General features: G+C 33.8%; 1 protein-coding gene across 6 annotated transcripts in view; it reads left to right on the top strand.

Annotated features, from left to right (window-relative positions):
- The window catches only part of LOC150107285 (LIM domain-binding protein 2-like), a 412695-nt gene extending 395937 nt beyond the window's left edge, over nucleotides 1-16758 (top strand). For all 6 annotated transcript variants that reach the window (XM_090391781.1, XM_090391780.1, XM_090391779.1 and 3 more), the window contains one exon: nucleotides 9362-16758. In XM_090391781.1, coding sequence (XP_090247907.1) covers nucleotides 9362-9670 — 309 coding nt within the window. In that variant the 3' untranslated portion in view covers nucleotides 9671-16758. The remainder of the gene's footprint in view (nucleotides 1-9361) is intronic.
- Nucleotides 16759-16790: the final 32 nt, after the last annotated feature.

The following is a 16790-nucleotide window of genomic DNA, read 5'->3' as shown; positions in this document are numbered from 1 at the left end:
ACTTTCCCATTGTAAATATGGACAAAAAAGTTACAAATTATTTACATAAAATTATATGTTAAAAACTTGTCTATATCACTGTCCAGAACATGTCAGTTCGCACTTCTCTCGTGCAAAACAGATGAAACTCGGAAAACACAAACAGCAATTCATGACAAATGACAACATTCAGTTGGATTGGTTGACACATTAACCAATCACAACCACTGATTACTGGGTGCTATTGTCTCAGCGCACACCTTGCCTTGCCTTGTCAGTGGTTTAAAATCTCTGGAACACAAAAATTCGAACCGCTGTACATCTGTTCAAAGGTGACTGTATTTGTGACTGCACACCCAGGGTATTAATGGGAATGTGATGCAATTTCGACGTGATGTTTATGCATCAAAAAATGTCCTATTCATGAAATATTAGTATATATTATGTTTAATTTTAGGAATCACGTGAAGTCAGGAAACAGGGATGCCTTTAACAGGAATAAATGGAAAAAATATAATATCTGTAATATTACTATTTCATGGATGTGTACTGCACACCCTGAATATGTAATAGATAATCTTTTTTTTTTTTTAATTAATTATACTTTTCTTACAACATAATTTCATTAACAAAATAAACCAGTAATTATAGACACAAAAACTAAAATTGGCACAATCAAATTAAGCGCTGTGCTGCATCAATTCGTCTTCTTATTCTTCCAGCACCTTTACACCTTAAGTAGATGTGCAATTTTAATATAGAGTATTGTCCTAAGCTTATTTTCACAGCTCGCAACATGAATTAGTTTAGTGTAATGCAATACTTGAAAATTTTACATAACATAGATTCTTTTTAATACTGTTATTTAAAAGATACAATTATCTTGCAAAGACAAGTCAGGAACCAGATCATGCAACTGGGTGCATCAAGTGCTGGCTACTTTCTTGTTTTTGTAAATTTTATTATTTGCCTTTCTGGTTAAATTATTGTTCATAAATAATTTGTATAAATTCACCCTTCATTATGAACAATCAAGTAAAAAGAAAACACACTGAGTTGTGATGAACCATGTTGTGGCATATGTTTTAAACCCAGGAGTTTAAGAATAAAAACTGTTTCTGTGTAAATCTCTTTATGCAGAAATAATTTTCGTTTCTGCATAAACCAAAACTAAGAATATTCTGACTGGTTTTAAACACACTGAAAGATTCTGATATGGTGAAGAATCTTAATTAAAGGAAAGGATATTTCTGTATAATTACATGCAATGTATAGTGAGAATTAAAGAATTTGTTTTTTCAACATAGCATTTTTTTAACACTCTCTATGACAGTATTTATATAAAGTAAACCAAGATATCTTGGGCGAGTAAGATTTTTCTCTGGATTGTAGATTTAAGTCATATTTCTGGAGCCCTCTGCATACGTATATTCCTGTCATCACATGTGGTTTATATTGTTAGATAGCATCAAGTTGACTCTACTCTATACATTGAATTACACATGGAGATGAAAACTTGTGGACTACAACAGAGTTATCTTCTGTGACTGCGTTTCCTCAAATCAAGTGCAGGCTACATTATAACTTGGATGAGGCAATAATCTGCTAAGAAAGACCCAGGAAGTTAACACCAAGAGATTGTACCATATGGATGGTGCAAAAAACTGGGATTGTGGGAAATAGTCCCCCAGGAGTTTAAGAGTAAAGACTGTTCAAATTAAGTGGATATTGAATCCAACATTATTTCTTAGCCGAATAAGAAACTCAACGATAGAAAATCTAAGAGTTTCATGCCGAATATAGAAAATTATAAAAGTTCAGCAAGTCCAAGCATAAGCCAACACCTGTAGCATTCGAGATAGGCAAATCAGAGTGCAATGGATGCCTTATATAAAAATGCACCATTTCAGCTGTTAAGTTTGGTAGCAGAAGTGTAATTATCTGGAGCTGTTTATCCTAGCATGGACAAACAGATATGTTGATGTTTTGCCTGGATGAACACCCAATGGATATGAAACAATTGAAGAATGTAGTGCTTTCGGTATTGTGGCAGTTGTACAAAACAGCCGTGTATCCAGTGGTGAGGTATGGAAATTTTAACAAAGGGCTCGCATCGTCGAGCAAAAAAAAGCCGATATTTTTATTTCACATAAAAACTTTTATTAGTACAGCTTGTGCACAAATGCCAATCAAAAAGCATGAGAGGACAATCAACCTTTAAAGGCTATCATTTTTAAACAAATATTTCATGATCTAAACATGAAATATTTGCACACAATCATCTGTGTTAATTTATCTTACATAAGAAAAGCATTTTTTAACTATCAAAATATAATAAGAATAAAATCTTTTATAATCGCAGATATGAAATAGTCTGCATTTTTTATATCGCAAACAAAATAAATTTCTTTTGTTTGCGATAGAAGTTTTTATGACAATCAATCTGTAAATAATAAATAAATAATATCTAAACACAATAATATTGAAATACGTTATGTTTCTCTTTTGTTTTTATACTTCAAGTGATAATCAACGGTTTTATCATATGATTGGCTACCAGATGGGAGAAGGGCAAAGATAGTGCATGCACTTATTTTATTTTCAAACTTGAACTTTTGTTATAGAGGAGTTGAAACAAATAATCTATACACTGCCGAATAGACTAATTTTTGTTAGGTTTTTTTTTTTTTTTTTTTTTTTTTTTTTTTTTTTTTTTTTTTTGAAAAAATAAAAAAAGGAAACAAGAACAACAAGGGGATCGCAAATTTGAGAAAAATTTAACAAAGGGCTTGTGCGAGCTCCTTATAGCTCACCACTGCGTGTATCTTTTTCAACAGAATATTGCATCATTTTGTACTGCAGATGCTATTGTGACATGGTTGTTGAAAAATGATGAGTCAAATCCTTGACTAGCCTGCACAGAGTCCCAACTCAATCCATCAGAATATCTCTGGATGAACTGTAATGCAGGTCAGACCATGCATCCAACTGCAGTACATGGATTGATTGTCCTGTTGAAGAAAGAAATCTAAAGTATCTAACTCATTTTCAAAAACTAGTAAAGAGTATATCTAGAAAAATGAAAAAGTGTAATTTGAACTAAGGGAAGATCCAAAGCTATTTAGGTGCATATAGTTTAGGTTTTTCTCTGCAATACAGTGCTGTCTTAATGCTTCCTACAACATATATAATGAACAGCAGTCAGAAATACCTGTTGAAAACACAAACTAACCCATCTGTGAAAGAAGTGAATTTACAAGGGATGGTTTGCAGATCCTTACAAGTAAAGTAATTCTTGGGGAAAAGTTTCTGGTGGGGGAGGAAACAAAAATAAACTACATCACCCTCTATTATCTCGTTACTGCATATATAACTGCTGAAAGGGATAATTCATAAAAACACTTAATGAAAACAGAAGTTTTTCTTCTTCTGTACTATGTAAATATTTTACACCCTCTGTCCAAAAAGAAACCGAACTTTTCGAAAATAGAAGACACTAGTGGCACTACCTGTTGTATCTTTTTGTTGTCAATAGCGGCAACCTTCATTAGTGTTGTGTCAACTGTTTATGACATTTATTTCATTAGAAGCCAAGTTATAGTGACTGTGTTTTGACGAACGGTCGGAAAACGAGTTTCAAATAGAGAGCTGCGATTGACTTTTGTATTAAACTTGGTAAAAGTTTTACCGACATGCATCAACTGCTTCAAAAAGCATACAGTGATGAATGCTTATCCCTTATTCGAGTTTACGAGTGGTTTAAGTGATTTCAAAGTGGTCGTGAGACGCTTGAGGATGACGAAAAGTCGGGCCTTCCAAAAACTGGACTGAGCAAAGTTAACATCCAAAAAGTGTGCGATTTCATCAAAGAAAACCCGAAATTGTCCGTGAGATTGATTGAAGATGAATTGGGGATTCCAAAATCAACTGTGCATAACATTTTGACTGAGAGTTTGGGCCTTTGTAAATTGAATTCATGATTTTTTCCCGACAAGTTGACCAACGATCAAAAAATGTATTGAAAAAAGTCGCTTGGAGAAGTCAAAAGTAAAGACAACGCTTTTTTTTTTGTTTCTACGATTCCAAGGGCATTATCCACAAAGATTCCACCTAGCCAAACGATCAATGGAGAGTTGAAGTGATTAATATCGTGATGCAGGCAGCTGGTCACTTTTGCATGATAATGCACCATCTCATTGTGAGAGTTTTTTAGCAAGAACCAAGTTTGTGTGTTGGATCACTTGCCGTATTCACCTGATTTAGCACCCTGAGACTTCTTTCTCTTCCCCAACTTCATTTGCCGATGAAAGGAAAGCTATATGACACCATTGAAAATGTTCAAGTGGCAGTAACCACGACCCTCAACAGTATCCCAAAAAAAGATATAAAAACTCATGTAATGAATTAATTGACTGTCCCAAACACTGTATGGAAGCTGAGGGAGAGTATATGATTTGAATAATGCCGGCCTGGTTAGCTTATCTGCTCTCCAGCCAAAAGGCTGCGGGTTCGAATCCCGCCATGGGCATAGATGTTTGCGATTGTCTGTGAAAAATACTAGATGCTGTGGGCGGTAGATGGCATTGGTGTGATGGGTGGATTGAGTTGTGGGGACAGAACGCTGTAAAGTGAGTGCCTCTCTTGATGAGTCTTTGCACTCCCTGGAGGTGTCAGTAATAAATAATTGGCCTGTGTTTTATTTTCTATCAAAAGTTTGGTTTCTTTTTGAACAGAGGGTGTATGTAAAATATTTACATAGTAAATATTTTACATAAAATATTTAAAAAGACCTAGATTCAAATTCTGCTTATAGTGAGAAACTTTTATAATTGCTCTTCAGCTGAATGTATGTCTTTTATATGCAGTTAGCAGGGTTTTCTCTTTCAGAAAAACAAATGTCCAGACCATACATTGACATAGCAGAAATTATTATTTTTTTTTTAATATGTTGGACCCATATACAAGAGGTTAGCTGGTCAACCTGTAGTAGGTTAGTACTGTATATGGGTGATGGGTTGTGAAAGGAGAAACTTGTTTACATTTGATTTAAACGCCTGCATATGCATATTGTATTCCTTGGGAAATATGTCAGGGAGAAGGCTGTTCCACAGTACTGCAGTAGCAGGGATTAATGAGGAGGAAAATAAACTTGTTCTGTGGGTTTTGAGGTGTACTGTAAAAGGATGTTGGGCAGCAGCTGTACATGTTCCAATGGGTTTAGTACAGGGTGGGGGGAATTATTGATGCTGTTTCAGATGAACATTTCCTGTGAAAGTATTTATAGAATATATAGATTGCAGAGACCAAGCGTCTATGTGAAAGTGAGGGGAGTGAGTTGGTGAGGGATGGGTCATTTATTAGTCTAATTGCTCTCCTCTGTATTGAGTCAAGCATTTTGAGGGTGCTTTTTGGAGCCCCCACTCCAGATGTGAGAGCAGTATTCCAGAGCTGGGTAGATTTGTGACTTGTATAGTGTTAACAGCTGTTTAGGGGTGAAGTAACGTATTGAGCGAAAGAGAAAACCTAGTTTTTTGGAAGCTGAGGATGCAATGGCTGTGATGTGTTTATGCCAGGAGAGGCTTGATGTCAAGGTAATTCCGAGAAGAGAAATTTCATCTTGTCTGTGAATTTGAGTGTTATCAGAAACAATGCTGGGGGAAAGTGGTTCTTTTTCGTGAGAAATAAGACAGAACTGGGTTTTACTAGCGTTGCAGTTGACAAGGTTGTCTGAGCCCCATTGGCGGATGTCTTGGAGGTTGGAATTAAGGGCAGCGGTGGTTGATGTTCTGTAGTTGAAGTGAGTTGTGTAGAGTAGGGTTTGTCAAATGAAAGGGAGGAATGTAATGTGCTGTCAAATGCAAAACTGTGTATTAGGTTAGAGGTCAACTGAAGTAGGGCATTGATATATAGAAGGAAGAAGGTCGGTGAGAGAACTGAACCTTGAGGGACCCCGGCATTAGGTTACTGTAAAGCTTGAATAACTTGGCCATAACAAGCTATTAGGCTCAACGTATTAATGGAAGGTGAAAACCTTTAGCACTATATATCATTGCTGGACTATGGTTAGGTAATCTGGGAACATACTTTAGAGGCTAAATCTAATACTTTTTCATGCCTCAACTCCCATACCAGGTACTGAACATATGTTGGCTAAAGACATTCACCAATATTCATGCTGTGTTGGGTTAGTAATCCACTACTTTTTGATTGCAAAACAAGCATTATTTTTTTTTTGTCGATTCTATTCATATTATGACCTCTTTCTTGACCACTAGTATTAATAAATTAAAGACTTAATTCTGTATGTTATTCAAGTAGATAATAGTTTAATATCTGATGTTTCACTGACTGATATCTGTCAGCATTTTCAAAGGACACACTGGTAAGCAATAGAAAGTAACAAAAACTAGGAAACTAACTGACAATTCTAAAAATTATATAAAGTTATCACTGTGCATGATACAATGATATAATATGCATGTTGCAAGTACATAGTTTTATTTGTTGAGAAATTTATTGTAATTTTCGTGGAAGTTCATTTCTTTTTGGTTAAATGATCTGATTCGAGTTTTCCATATATCTGGTAAGATTAGGCCTTGATTCTTATTTAAGTTACCTGTTGAACGGGCAACTGTAGCAGCTTCTTTAAATGTTCTGGAATGGTAGTTCTCTTCTATGTAGGGCATATGGCTCATATCCCATTCAATATTATGGTTGGTAGAGGCAAAGTGGGAAGAAAGAACTTCTTTTTCCTTCTTTCTTGTTTCAAAACTTCTAGATGTCTGTCCGATGTAATTAATACCGCATGAACAAGGTATGCTATAAACTCCAGAGTATTTGTAGAAAGGATGGCTATCTTTTGGTGATCTTATAAACTTTTGAATGGTCTCAATAGGTTTGAAGGTTACTCTGATATTATATGGTACTAACAAATGGAATTGTTATAGAGTTGATGTATTGGGTTTCATCTCGTTGTCTTTGCTGTGTGTCACTGAACTCCCAACATTTCTTGGAAAAATTAAAAAACATCCATATCTCTGAAGATAATATTATGGCTAGCCTGGATGTTACATCTCTGTTCACAAATATCCCAGTTTCAGAAGTCATCGACATCTAAGAAAACCTGTTCCCACCAAACATCACCAAGTTGTTCAAGCATTGCTTAATTTTGAACTATTGTACATGGCAATAAACATACTACAAACAACTTAATGGATTAGCCATGGGTAGCCCTCTCTCTCTCTCTCTCTCCTTCTTGTGCCGACCTATTCTTAGAAAATCTGGAAACTTAAATTTTATCCCAAATTACCCCTAAACCAACCACATGGTTTAGGTATGTTGACGACATCTTCATCATTTGGAATCACAAATAAGAGGAACTAATAGATTATCTAAACAAAATTAATTGCTTCCACAACACTATCAAGTTCACTTTGGAACTAGAAAAAGATAATAAACTTCCATTCCTAGACGTCCTTATTAAGAAACAAACTGACAATAGCATCAACCTGTCAGTATATAGAAAACCTACTAACACAGGACACTACCTCCATTTCGACTCGTCTCGCCACATATCCCAGAAATCCAGCATTATCCATATGCTCAAAAAAAGAGCTATATAGTGTACCACAGACCCTGGCGACTTACAAGAAGAATTAATGAAAATATCCAGAGATCTATCCCTAAATGGCTATCCTACAAGAATCATCAACAAGATTCTCTTCAGTGACATACAGCAAAGACAATGAGATGAAACCCAATACATCAACTCTATAACAATTCCATTTGTTAGTACCATATCAAAAAATTAGCTTTCTAAAACCATATGATATCAGAGTAACCTTCAGACCTATTGAGACCATTCAAAAGTTTATATCCATATGCTCAAAAAAAGAGCTATATAGTGTACCACAGATCCTGGCGACTTACAAGAAGAATTAATGAAAATATCCAGAGATCTATCCCTAAATGGCTATCCTACAAGAATCATCAACAAGATTCTCTTCAGTGACATACAGCAAAGACAATGAGATGAAACCCAATACATCAACTCTATAACAATTCCATTTGTTAGTACCATATCAAAAAATTAGCTTTCTAAAACCATATGATATCAGAGTAACCTTCAGACCTATTGAGACCATTCAAAAGTTTATAAGATCACCGAAAGATAGCCATCCTTTCTACAAATACTCTGGAGTTTATAGCATACCCTGTTCATGCGGTATTAATTACATCGGACAGACATCTAGAAGTTTTGAAACAAGAAAGAAGGAACACATAGGCTATGTAAGGAACAACAGACAGGATATATCAGGCCTTTCTTCCCACTTTGCCTCTACCAACCATAATATTGAATGGGATATGAGCCATATGCCCTACATAGAAGAGAACTACCATTCCAGAACATTTAAAGAAGCTGCTACAGTTGCCCGTTCAACAGATAACTTAAATAAGAATCAAGGCCTAATCTTACCAGATATATGGAAAACTCTAATCAGATCATTTAACCAAAAAGAAATGAACTTTCATGAAAATTACAATAAATTTCTCAACAAATAAAACTTTGTACTTGTGACACGCGTATTATATCATTGTATCATGCACAGTGATAACTTTATATAATTTTTAGAATTGTCGGTTAGTTTCCTAGTTTTTGTTACTTTCTATTGCTTACCAGTGTTATCCTTTGAAAATGCTGACAGATATCAGTCAGTGAAACGTCGGATATTAAACTATTATCTACTTGACTAACATACAGACTTAAGTTTTTAATTTATTAAGCACTATTTTTATTCTTTGGTGAATCAGTCTTTTCTCCTTTAAAAAAATGCTTTTTATGTACAGGCCATTTTTACTATAGTGGACTCACAGAAGGACATATGGAATAAAATTAATTCTTGTTATTTGCAACATACTGCTGAAAAGTCTTGACCACAGCTTTATCATTGTCATGCTAATGAGTACTCACTGCAAAAAAACTATTATTTTAGTCCCAACATGTTTGTTACAGTGATACTTGGTTATAGTGAATTTCTTTTTTAACCACATGGTTGCTTTAGGACTGTGAGGTAGTTTGTTATAAGTAATTGAATTTACTATAATGGCATTTTGTATAGTGACTAGTCTCTAATTCACATTTGTACATGCTATGTAAATACATTCATGCTATGAATCTCGCATTAGATGTTAAAAGAGCAAGAGAGAAATTAAGTAGGTCTGTTGTGCACTTAACCTGGTTTCATTAAAGTAACATGAAAAAATATAAAAAAAATATTTAACTTTTAAAAAAGCTCTGCATGGTTGGTGTTCATTAAATAAATGCTAATCTCGGATATATTAGAATAGGCATTGTAATTAATATTTATTTATTTTATTGCAGGATGTAATGGTTGTGGGAGAACCTTCATTGATGGGTGGAGAGTTTGGGGATGAAGATGAACGACTTATTACCCGTCTTGAAAACACTCAGTATGATGCTTCTACTGCAGCTGCCAATGGGCTTGAAGATGGTGATGATTTTGCAAATAGTGCTATGACTTCAGCACCAAATTCAAGTGGACCTCCGCCTCCTGCATGGTCAGGTACAGTATCACAACCCACAGAACGTAATCCTTCTGGAGGACCAGGATCTGTTTCGCAGCCTCCATCTCAAGATGACAAAAAACCATCTCCAGCCATCAGCCAATAGGAAACAGTTTATGTGCAGGATAGGTATATATTTTACAAAATATCTCCAGAGCAGCATGCAGAGAAGATATTTGATTTGTGGTTCAAAGTGCAGTTGGTTTAAGTAAAAAAGGAATGCAGCTCCGCACCTGGACAAGAGAAGCTGCAGTTAAACAGTAGAGTAGAAAATGGTGTAGTAAATACTTCTCTCTCCTTTTTATTTTTTTAAAATTTTTTTTGTGTGAACGAGGGACCATGGTCCTGTTTTTTGGGTGTATTTCCCCCCTGTGGCTTTTATTGTACCAGGTTTTATTTGTGATGGAGGGTTTTGTAAATTGGTCGCAAACATAAAATGGGGAGATTCAACTTTTTAATCTTCAAAGAACTGCAAATTACCACAAGTTTTTCTTTTAGCTCATCATATGTGCATAACTGTCATCACTTCCATCAGGAGTAAAAATCTAAACATGACTTAGCTGGCTCTTAGTCAAAGGGACTGTTTTTTCCCCTGTGCTAGTAACAGTTCCCTTCCCCATAAGACCTTTTGCATTTCGAAGTGATAAAGGAGAATTTCAACCCAAAGAGTAAATAAGCTGTGTAAATATATAAGGCCTGGTTATCCTCATTGACAAATGTAATATGGCAATGACTTTTACCATATGAAAAAATCCAAATAAGCATATTATGAAGGAGCTGTTTTATGTGAACAGAAAGAGAAATCCAACACAACTTGCAGATAAATTAAAATTTGTAATAATAAATAGTTACCTTTGATCTTATTTATGTATTTTAAAATGGGAGCATATAACTGAGAGCTGCTAGGTCGTGTTTCAAAACTTCAAAGATGATGCTTGATTCACAAACATCATAAGGCTGTAAAAATTGTTAGTACACATATTCAGTGTCTCCATGAGACTTCATTAGTGATGCAGTAGTTGTGTATAAGTATTATTTAAACAGTGCTGCTGCTCCTTACTTCGTACTATTGACTTTTTGTGTGTTAATGAATGACACATTGCTCTTTTGCGATGTGTGCATGTGATAATTTAGTGCAAAACTAAGGACCAAGAATTTCTTTTAAATTTAAAAACGTAATAGTTAAAAATCACAGAAAAAGGACAGTGTGGGTGTCTGATTAATGTTCATATATGCACAGTATTATGCATATTAACCATACAAAAAATTCAGTTTCAAGAAAAGAACCCCCCCCCCCCCCCAGAAATCTTATGACTGCAGTGATCATGATATTTTAGCTAAATTGTTGCAGTATAGTTTTGAAGAGCTGTAATAATGTAAGAGAGCAACTTTTGTCTCTTTCTCCAAATAACTATTGTTATATTTTAAAACTGAGGAAGACAGATATTTTGAATTAGAAAAAAAAAAAAAATCAAAGTACTCAAAACAAAATTAAACTGCAAAGTTTGCTTATATTTGCCATCTAAGGAGAAATATAAATTACAAAAATGATTCCAAAAATAATTTAATAAACAGTGCCAGTTTGATACATTGGCTTAACCTAAAATATTCCATTCCATCGTCTGCTCTCAAGATAGCAAATTCATAGGGACTGTGCATAGTTTGCCACAGTGAATTTCTTCTAGCACAACATTCTCCTGGGGTCTTGTCAGATCTTTCCAGTAGCTTGTTATAATGAGAGCTGACTGTAGTAAGTTTTAACATATCATTATGTAAAAGAGCTAGTAAATATAGTATTCATTTTATGCTTTTTAGTAGGGAGGAACAATAAAGATGACATTCTTAGATTTAGAAATAAGATGTTTTTTTTTCTTTCTTTTTTTTTTTTTGTAATCAAAAGTAGACTGTTGGATCCCTTGTACTATACAATGTTGAAAAAAGAATTTTTCAGCATTGTATAGTACAATAAAATCACATCTTTAGATGATTCTGTTGTACAATACACACCGAAGTGTTTACATTTATCACTCATGTTAACATTTTATGGTTTATATATATATATATATCACTTACAACCGTCAGAAGTTTTAGAGCCTTTAGCAAATTAGTGCTGTGTGGTGTAAACTACACAAAAACAAAATAAATTCCTTCCAGTGATTTCCAAAGGTGATTTATTTGCTTAAATTGTGACAAGTTTTGTGTACAGGAAAACCTCGCTTAACGCGATCAATTAATGTGCACTAAACGATAGGAATAATTATAATTCCTATTGTTCAGTTAGAGTAAATTTGGAGGTGAAAAAAATTACAGTATAAGCTATATTAGAAGATAAAATCATCAAATTTAATAAAAACCAATTGCTTAAATTTTTATTTAATGTCTAAACGTTTGATTGAGCTAATTTTTTACAAAAAAATTAAGTAAAGATGTTTGAATCGTGCTCTACTTTTTCACCTTGTGATGCAATTTGCGATCACTTTATCAAGATTTTGGTGGACTTCGAAGCTTCGTTCCATATCAGGATCAGCATCAAACAAAATTTCCTTAGCATGCTCAATGTGATTGAAAATTAGCTCAAGTTCTTTTGCAGTTAGCTTCTTAGTTATGACATTCTCTTTTGCTTGTGGTCCTTATCTTCTTCTTCATATGCATGCTGTTCTTCTAGTTGAAGGAGATTATTCTTGCTTTAACTGCTCTGAATGGGAATCGAGCAAGTTTCTCACATCTTCATTATCAAATTCATTTCCAATTGCTGATTTCTTCAATAATGTTACATCTTGGATTTTGCACATGATAAACTAACATAAGCTTGAGTTTAAAGTTGCCTTCTGCATTGCTTCCTAATAAAAGCATAAGATGATCTTTAGATACTTTTGTATCCGAGTGAGATGCTTGGCATACGCTTCTAAAAGAGACCAGTTTCGTGGATGTCGAATATTGGCCGATCGTCATAATCAACCCTCCTGAATTATCCTTTGCAATTCTTCGGGAAACTTGACCACAGAATCTTTATCAGCACTAGCAGATTCCCCAGTTATTCTTACATTATGCAGTCCAGCTCAATTTTTAAAACGGTCAAACCATCCTAAACTCACAGTAAAGTTTTCGCATTCCTCTGGAAATTTGGTTTCTTTCAAGCTTTTGTCTGAATATTCTCTGTACTAAGAGGTATTTATTTTTATTTAAATTTATAATCCTCAATCCAGAGTGATAGAAGACACTCCATCATTAAATGGCTTCTATTTTGGGTGATCTTCATAATTAAAGAAGCAGTAGCAACTTTTCCTTGTTCTTTGCTCTTATTTAATATAGTCAAAATTTAGACTCGCTGTATCCCAGGTCTCACACAAACATTGTATTACTAGCGCCACTTTCGTGTCTCTTAACGACTTCCAGCTTTTCCGTTCACTGCAGATTGGCAAAAAAATTGCGTCAACTGATTAATCACTCACTTAAAGCGAGAAATAGTATAATTTCACTCAATCGTGCATATTGAATTTGCGTTATGCAAGGTTTTCCTGTGTGTATATATATATATACACATACACACACCTTTTATATTTCAAGAGAAATACAAAAAAAAAAAAAAAAAGATAATTTCTTGTTTTTTGTTACATTAGGCAGGGATATATCACATTTTAGAAGCTTCTTTGAATTTCCTATAATTTGATGATCTTTTCTTATATATATGGAATTCTAGACAAAATTGTATTTTCTTTTCTTTATATTGTAATGTTCTGACATGTACATCTCTCCAGATCAGCCTGTATGTCCAACATATACCACAAGAGCAGGAAAGAAAAGAGAAAAAAAGGCTACTTTTATTTCCTGCGTTGTCTTGGTCCTGTGTAGGTCATAAGGAAGGATATTGCACCTCTGGATTCCCAGTTATTAGAGGTTTCCTAAAGCAGGATGTATGTATGTTTATCAATTTTGTGATAAAGTTAGACAGATGATTAAGTGCTTGGTTTCTCTTTTACGTGTTACTTGAGATGTTAAGCCCTACTTTGATGATGCCTCGTATATTTTGTTGAATGGTGGTGGAAAGAAGCATGAAGATATCATTCACATTCATTTTCTGTACAGAAAATGGAAAGGACCTATTTATTTCAAATTTCAGCTTGAAGTTTTACAAGGAATGTAGTTTGTTAAATACTCAAATTTTTTTCAAGTTGTTTTGTGATTATAATACTGTCATCATTGCCAACCAAAATTTTTGGCTTTCTGCTCAGTGAAAAATATTGCTAAGCTCTGCTTCCTTGTATTCATCGTGTTTATCCTCAACCTGAGGGGGGGGGGGTAGTGCTACTATATACTATATATGCAGCGTTAAATAACGATTGTATTATCAGGTAGGAATAGTTCCTGCAGAACACATTGGTTTCTTCTCTGGGAATAGTGATGAATAGATTTACAATATAGAGACAGTCTTATAGCTCTTATAAGAAATTGTGTTTTCTTGAAGAACTACAAGCCATGATTTTATTATTATTATTTAAAATAGAAATTCATCTTTCCTATGTGTGGAGCCAATAACTTTGCTGGATATTTATAGACATTAGAAGAGGGGTGAGTGTCTAGTTTATCTTTTTTATCCAATAAATTCTAAGAACTAATAGGTGCTTGGAGGTAAGGCACTTAGTGATTTTTGAAGCCTGTCTGATTGATGAGACTTTTAATCAACTTTGTTCTCTTGGGGGTGAGCCAAGTTAGGTTAGCATCAAGTTCAGTTTTAATGAATATTTGTCAACAACCATAGTTCCCTTTATCACACTGATGTTTCTGAAGAGTGCAAGTTCTGGAGCAGAAAGAAAGTTTTTCAAATGGGCTCATAACTTTCTATGTTTAATCAACTTAGTTTTCCACAGCTTGTTTTTGAATTGAATTCAAAAATTGGCTCCACTATATTGACAATATCTTTATCTGACAAAATAAATTCTTATTTCGCTGTAAGAAAACCAACATACCAGAGGTTTCCTCCATATCCCACGTAATGTAATAAAACCAAGGAATTATCTTACAAAGGTTTAAGAGCATAGTAAAGAAGGGTTGTTTGATTCCTTGGCTTTTATATGTTAAGCCTCTTTTGACATTCTGCTTTTTTGTATTTCTTCTGAAGAAGTGTAGAACAAACAATGGATTGGTTAAGTTTTATGCTGATAAGTCATTTATTAGTCTCCGTGCAGTCTATTATAATAGCAATCATTAGACATTCAACCTAACTATAGTTCTTTGAGATACAAAATAAATACAATAACTTAAATTGTCAATATCACCAATTTTCAAAGTATGAAAAAACACAAGGCACTACAATCAAGCAACCTGTATAAGCATTCCAAATTATAATTGGAGAGAAAATCAGCTGTTTGGGCTGAAGAGTTTTCCATATTGTAAAATTAATGCAGTCATGCTTACTGAGGTTTGAATAGTGCTTCATTGCTGATACTGACTCCAAAAATATTCTTTCTCGCTGACTTGTAACAGCTTTTTATATGGTATTGTAGTCCCCTCCCCCTCCCCCCTGTGTAGAGTTGTTCATTGTGTATTCACCATCTAGTCTTAACTTGCCACTATAAAGAACAAAAATGGATTACATAAAAGTAAAATATTTGTCCACATATCATGTGCATCTTCAATATGAACACAAGTGGAGGGGGGGGGGATTATTAAACATATGACAGTGCAAAGATGGAATCATGAGGTTGCATTTTTGATTTTTTTTTTTTTTTTTTTTAAATGAAAGTACTACTCCCCATAATGTGATAGACCCAAACCTATTAGATCTCTTAATTACCTAGAATGGTGTACTAGTGCCTTGCACCATTCATTATACAATTTTTCCACTTGTCAAAAACTTCTCACCTTCCAGTCTATCAGTTTAATTTGATTTAAAGAAACTGAGTCAGTTCTATATGTTTCCCATGATATATTAAGAAAAAAACATCCTTTGTAACATAAGAGTTCTTGGCATGTACAGGACCCTAAGAAGGGCGTACACTCTTCTAGGGTCATGTGTGCCTAAAGATCAATACTCAAATTTCATTACTAGTTTTTATTAGTTGATAGCATATAATGATAGAAATAATCTTTATCAACTATTAGCTTTCGAAATAAAATGCAAACAAAGCAGTTAATATTTGAAATGGATAAAACTGATAATCATCCCTGCATATACTAGTTTCAGAAAGGGAGAAGAAAGACATCTATAGAAAAAAAATTCATTTGTTACTATAATTCCATACAGTTTTTATTGAGTGTTATTTAATACAGCATATTTACAATTGAGTAAGGGGTTTTCAGTTACCAATTTCACCACAAAAACAATACTTCAGTCTATGCTAGTATTATACTGAATGGTGTAATATACAGTACAGCTTATCAGTAAAATTAACTTAAACATCTGATGTGACATGATAATTATGACAAAATGTTGATATGCAGCATTGTCATATTTATCATGTTTATTTATTTACCACATTATGATCTTTGATTAGCCTTAAATGTTAAACCTGTACATCGATTTAGTTAAGTGTTCAAAGACATAACTGTTTTGGATGTACATGTCAATTTTGTAATAGTATTTATCATTTATTTTCTGTATATATGCTGTACATATAGACTGAATCTTTGATTTTGTGATTGAGAAGAGAACATTTTCTAAAGCTATTTTATTCAATTAGCTACATGTTGGGAAATGTATTACTTGCACAAAAAAAATCTAATTTTATATTGTGATAAGTCTACTGAATAATGCCACGATAGATCACAGATGTTACAGAGAACTAAAGATTGAGTGTTTGACAAATGCTTCTGATATGTATGAAGAAACTGGGTGAGGTCTTATATCATGATCTGCAGTAAAAATTACCAAAGAAACATCAAAACAGCTTATATAGTTTTTTTTAGGTACTAAGTATTTAATTGCATTGTGTACAATATTGTTAAATTATAATTCAGTATTGGGATTGATACTTATCTTTATACAAAAGCCGATTTTACTATTGTGCAGTATTTATGTAGTTGATAGGAAGAGCAGCATTGTTCGCTCCTTTCAAAATATACCTTGGAGTGCTGTCTTGTAAAAAATAAGTCCATTGTGATGACAACACCCAAGGTATTTTAACATTCCTTTTTAAAATTCTGTGGATCATTTCATTGGATCGGAATAAAAAAAAATTCATCTCATTGCTTTTATTTTGTTAGTGTTCCTGTTTTTAATATATAAC

The sequence above is a fragment of the Typopeltis vanoorti genome, chromosome 4 (assembly GCF_054136105.1).
Source record: "Typopeltis vanoorti isolate ZY-2024b chromosome 4, IOZ_Tvanoo_1.0, whole genome shotgun sequence".
Classification (NCBI taxonomy): Eukaryota; Metazoa; Arthropoda; class Arachnida; order Uropygi; family Thelyphonidae; genus Typopeltis; species Typopeltis vanoorti.
This window is presented reverse-complemented; position numbering and strand designations above follow the sequence as displayed.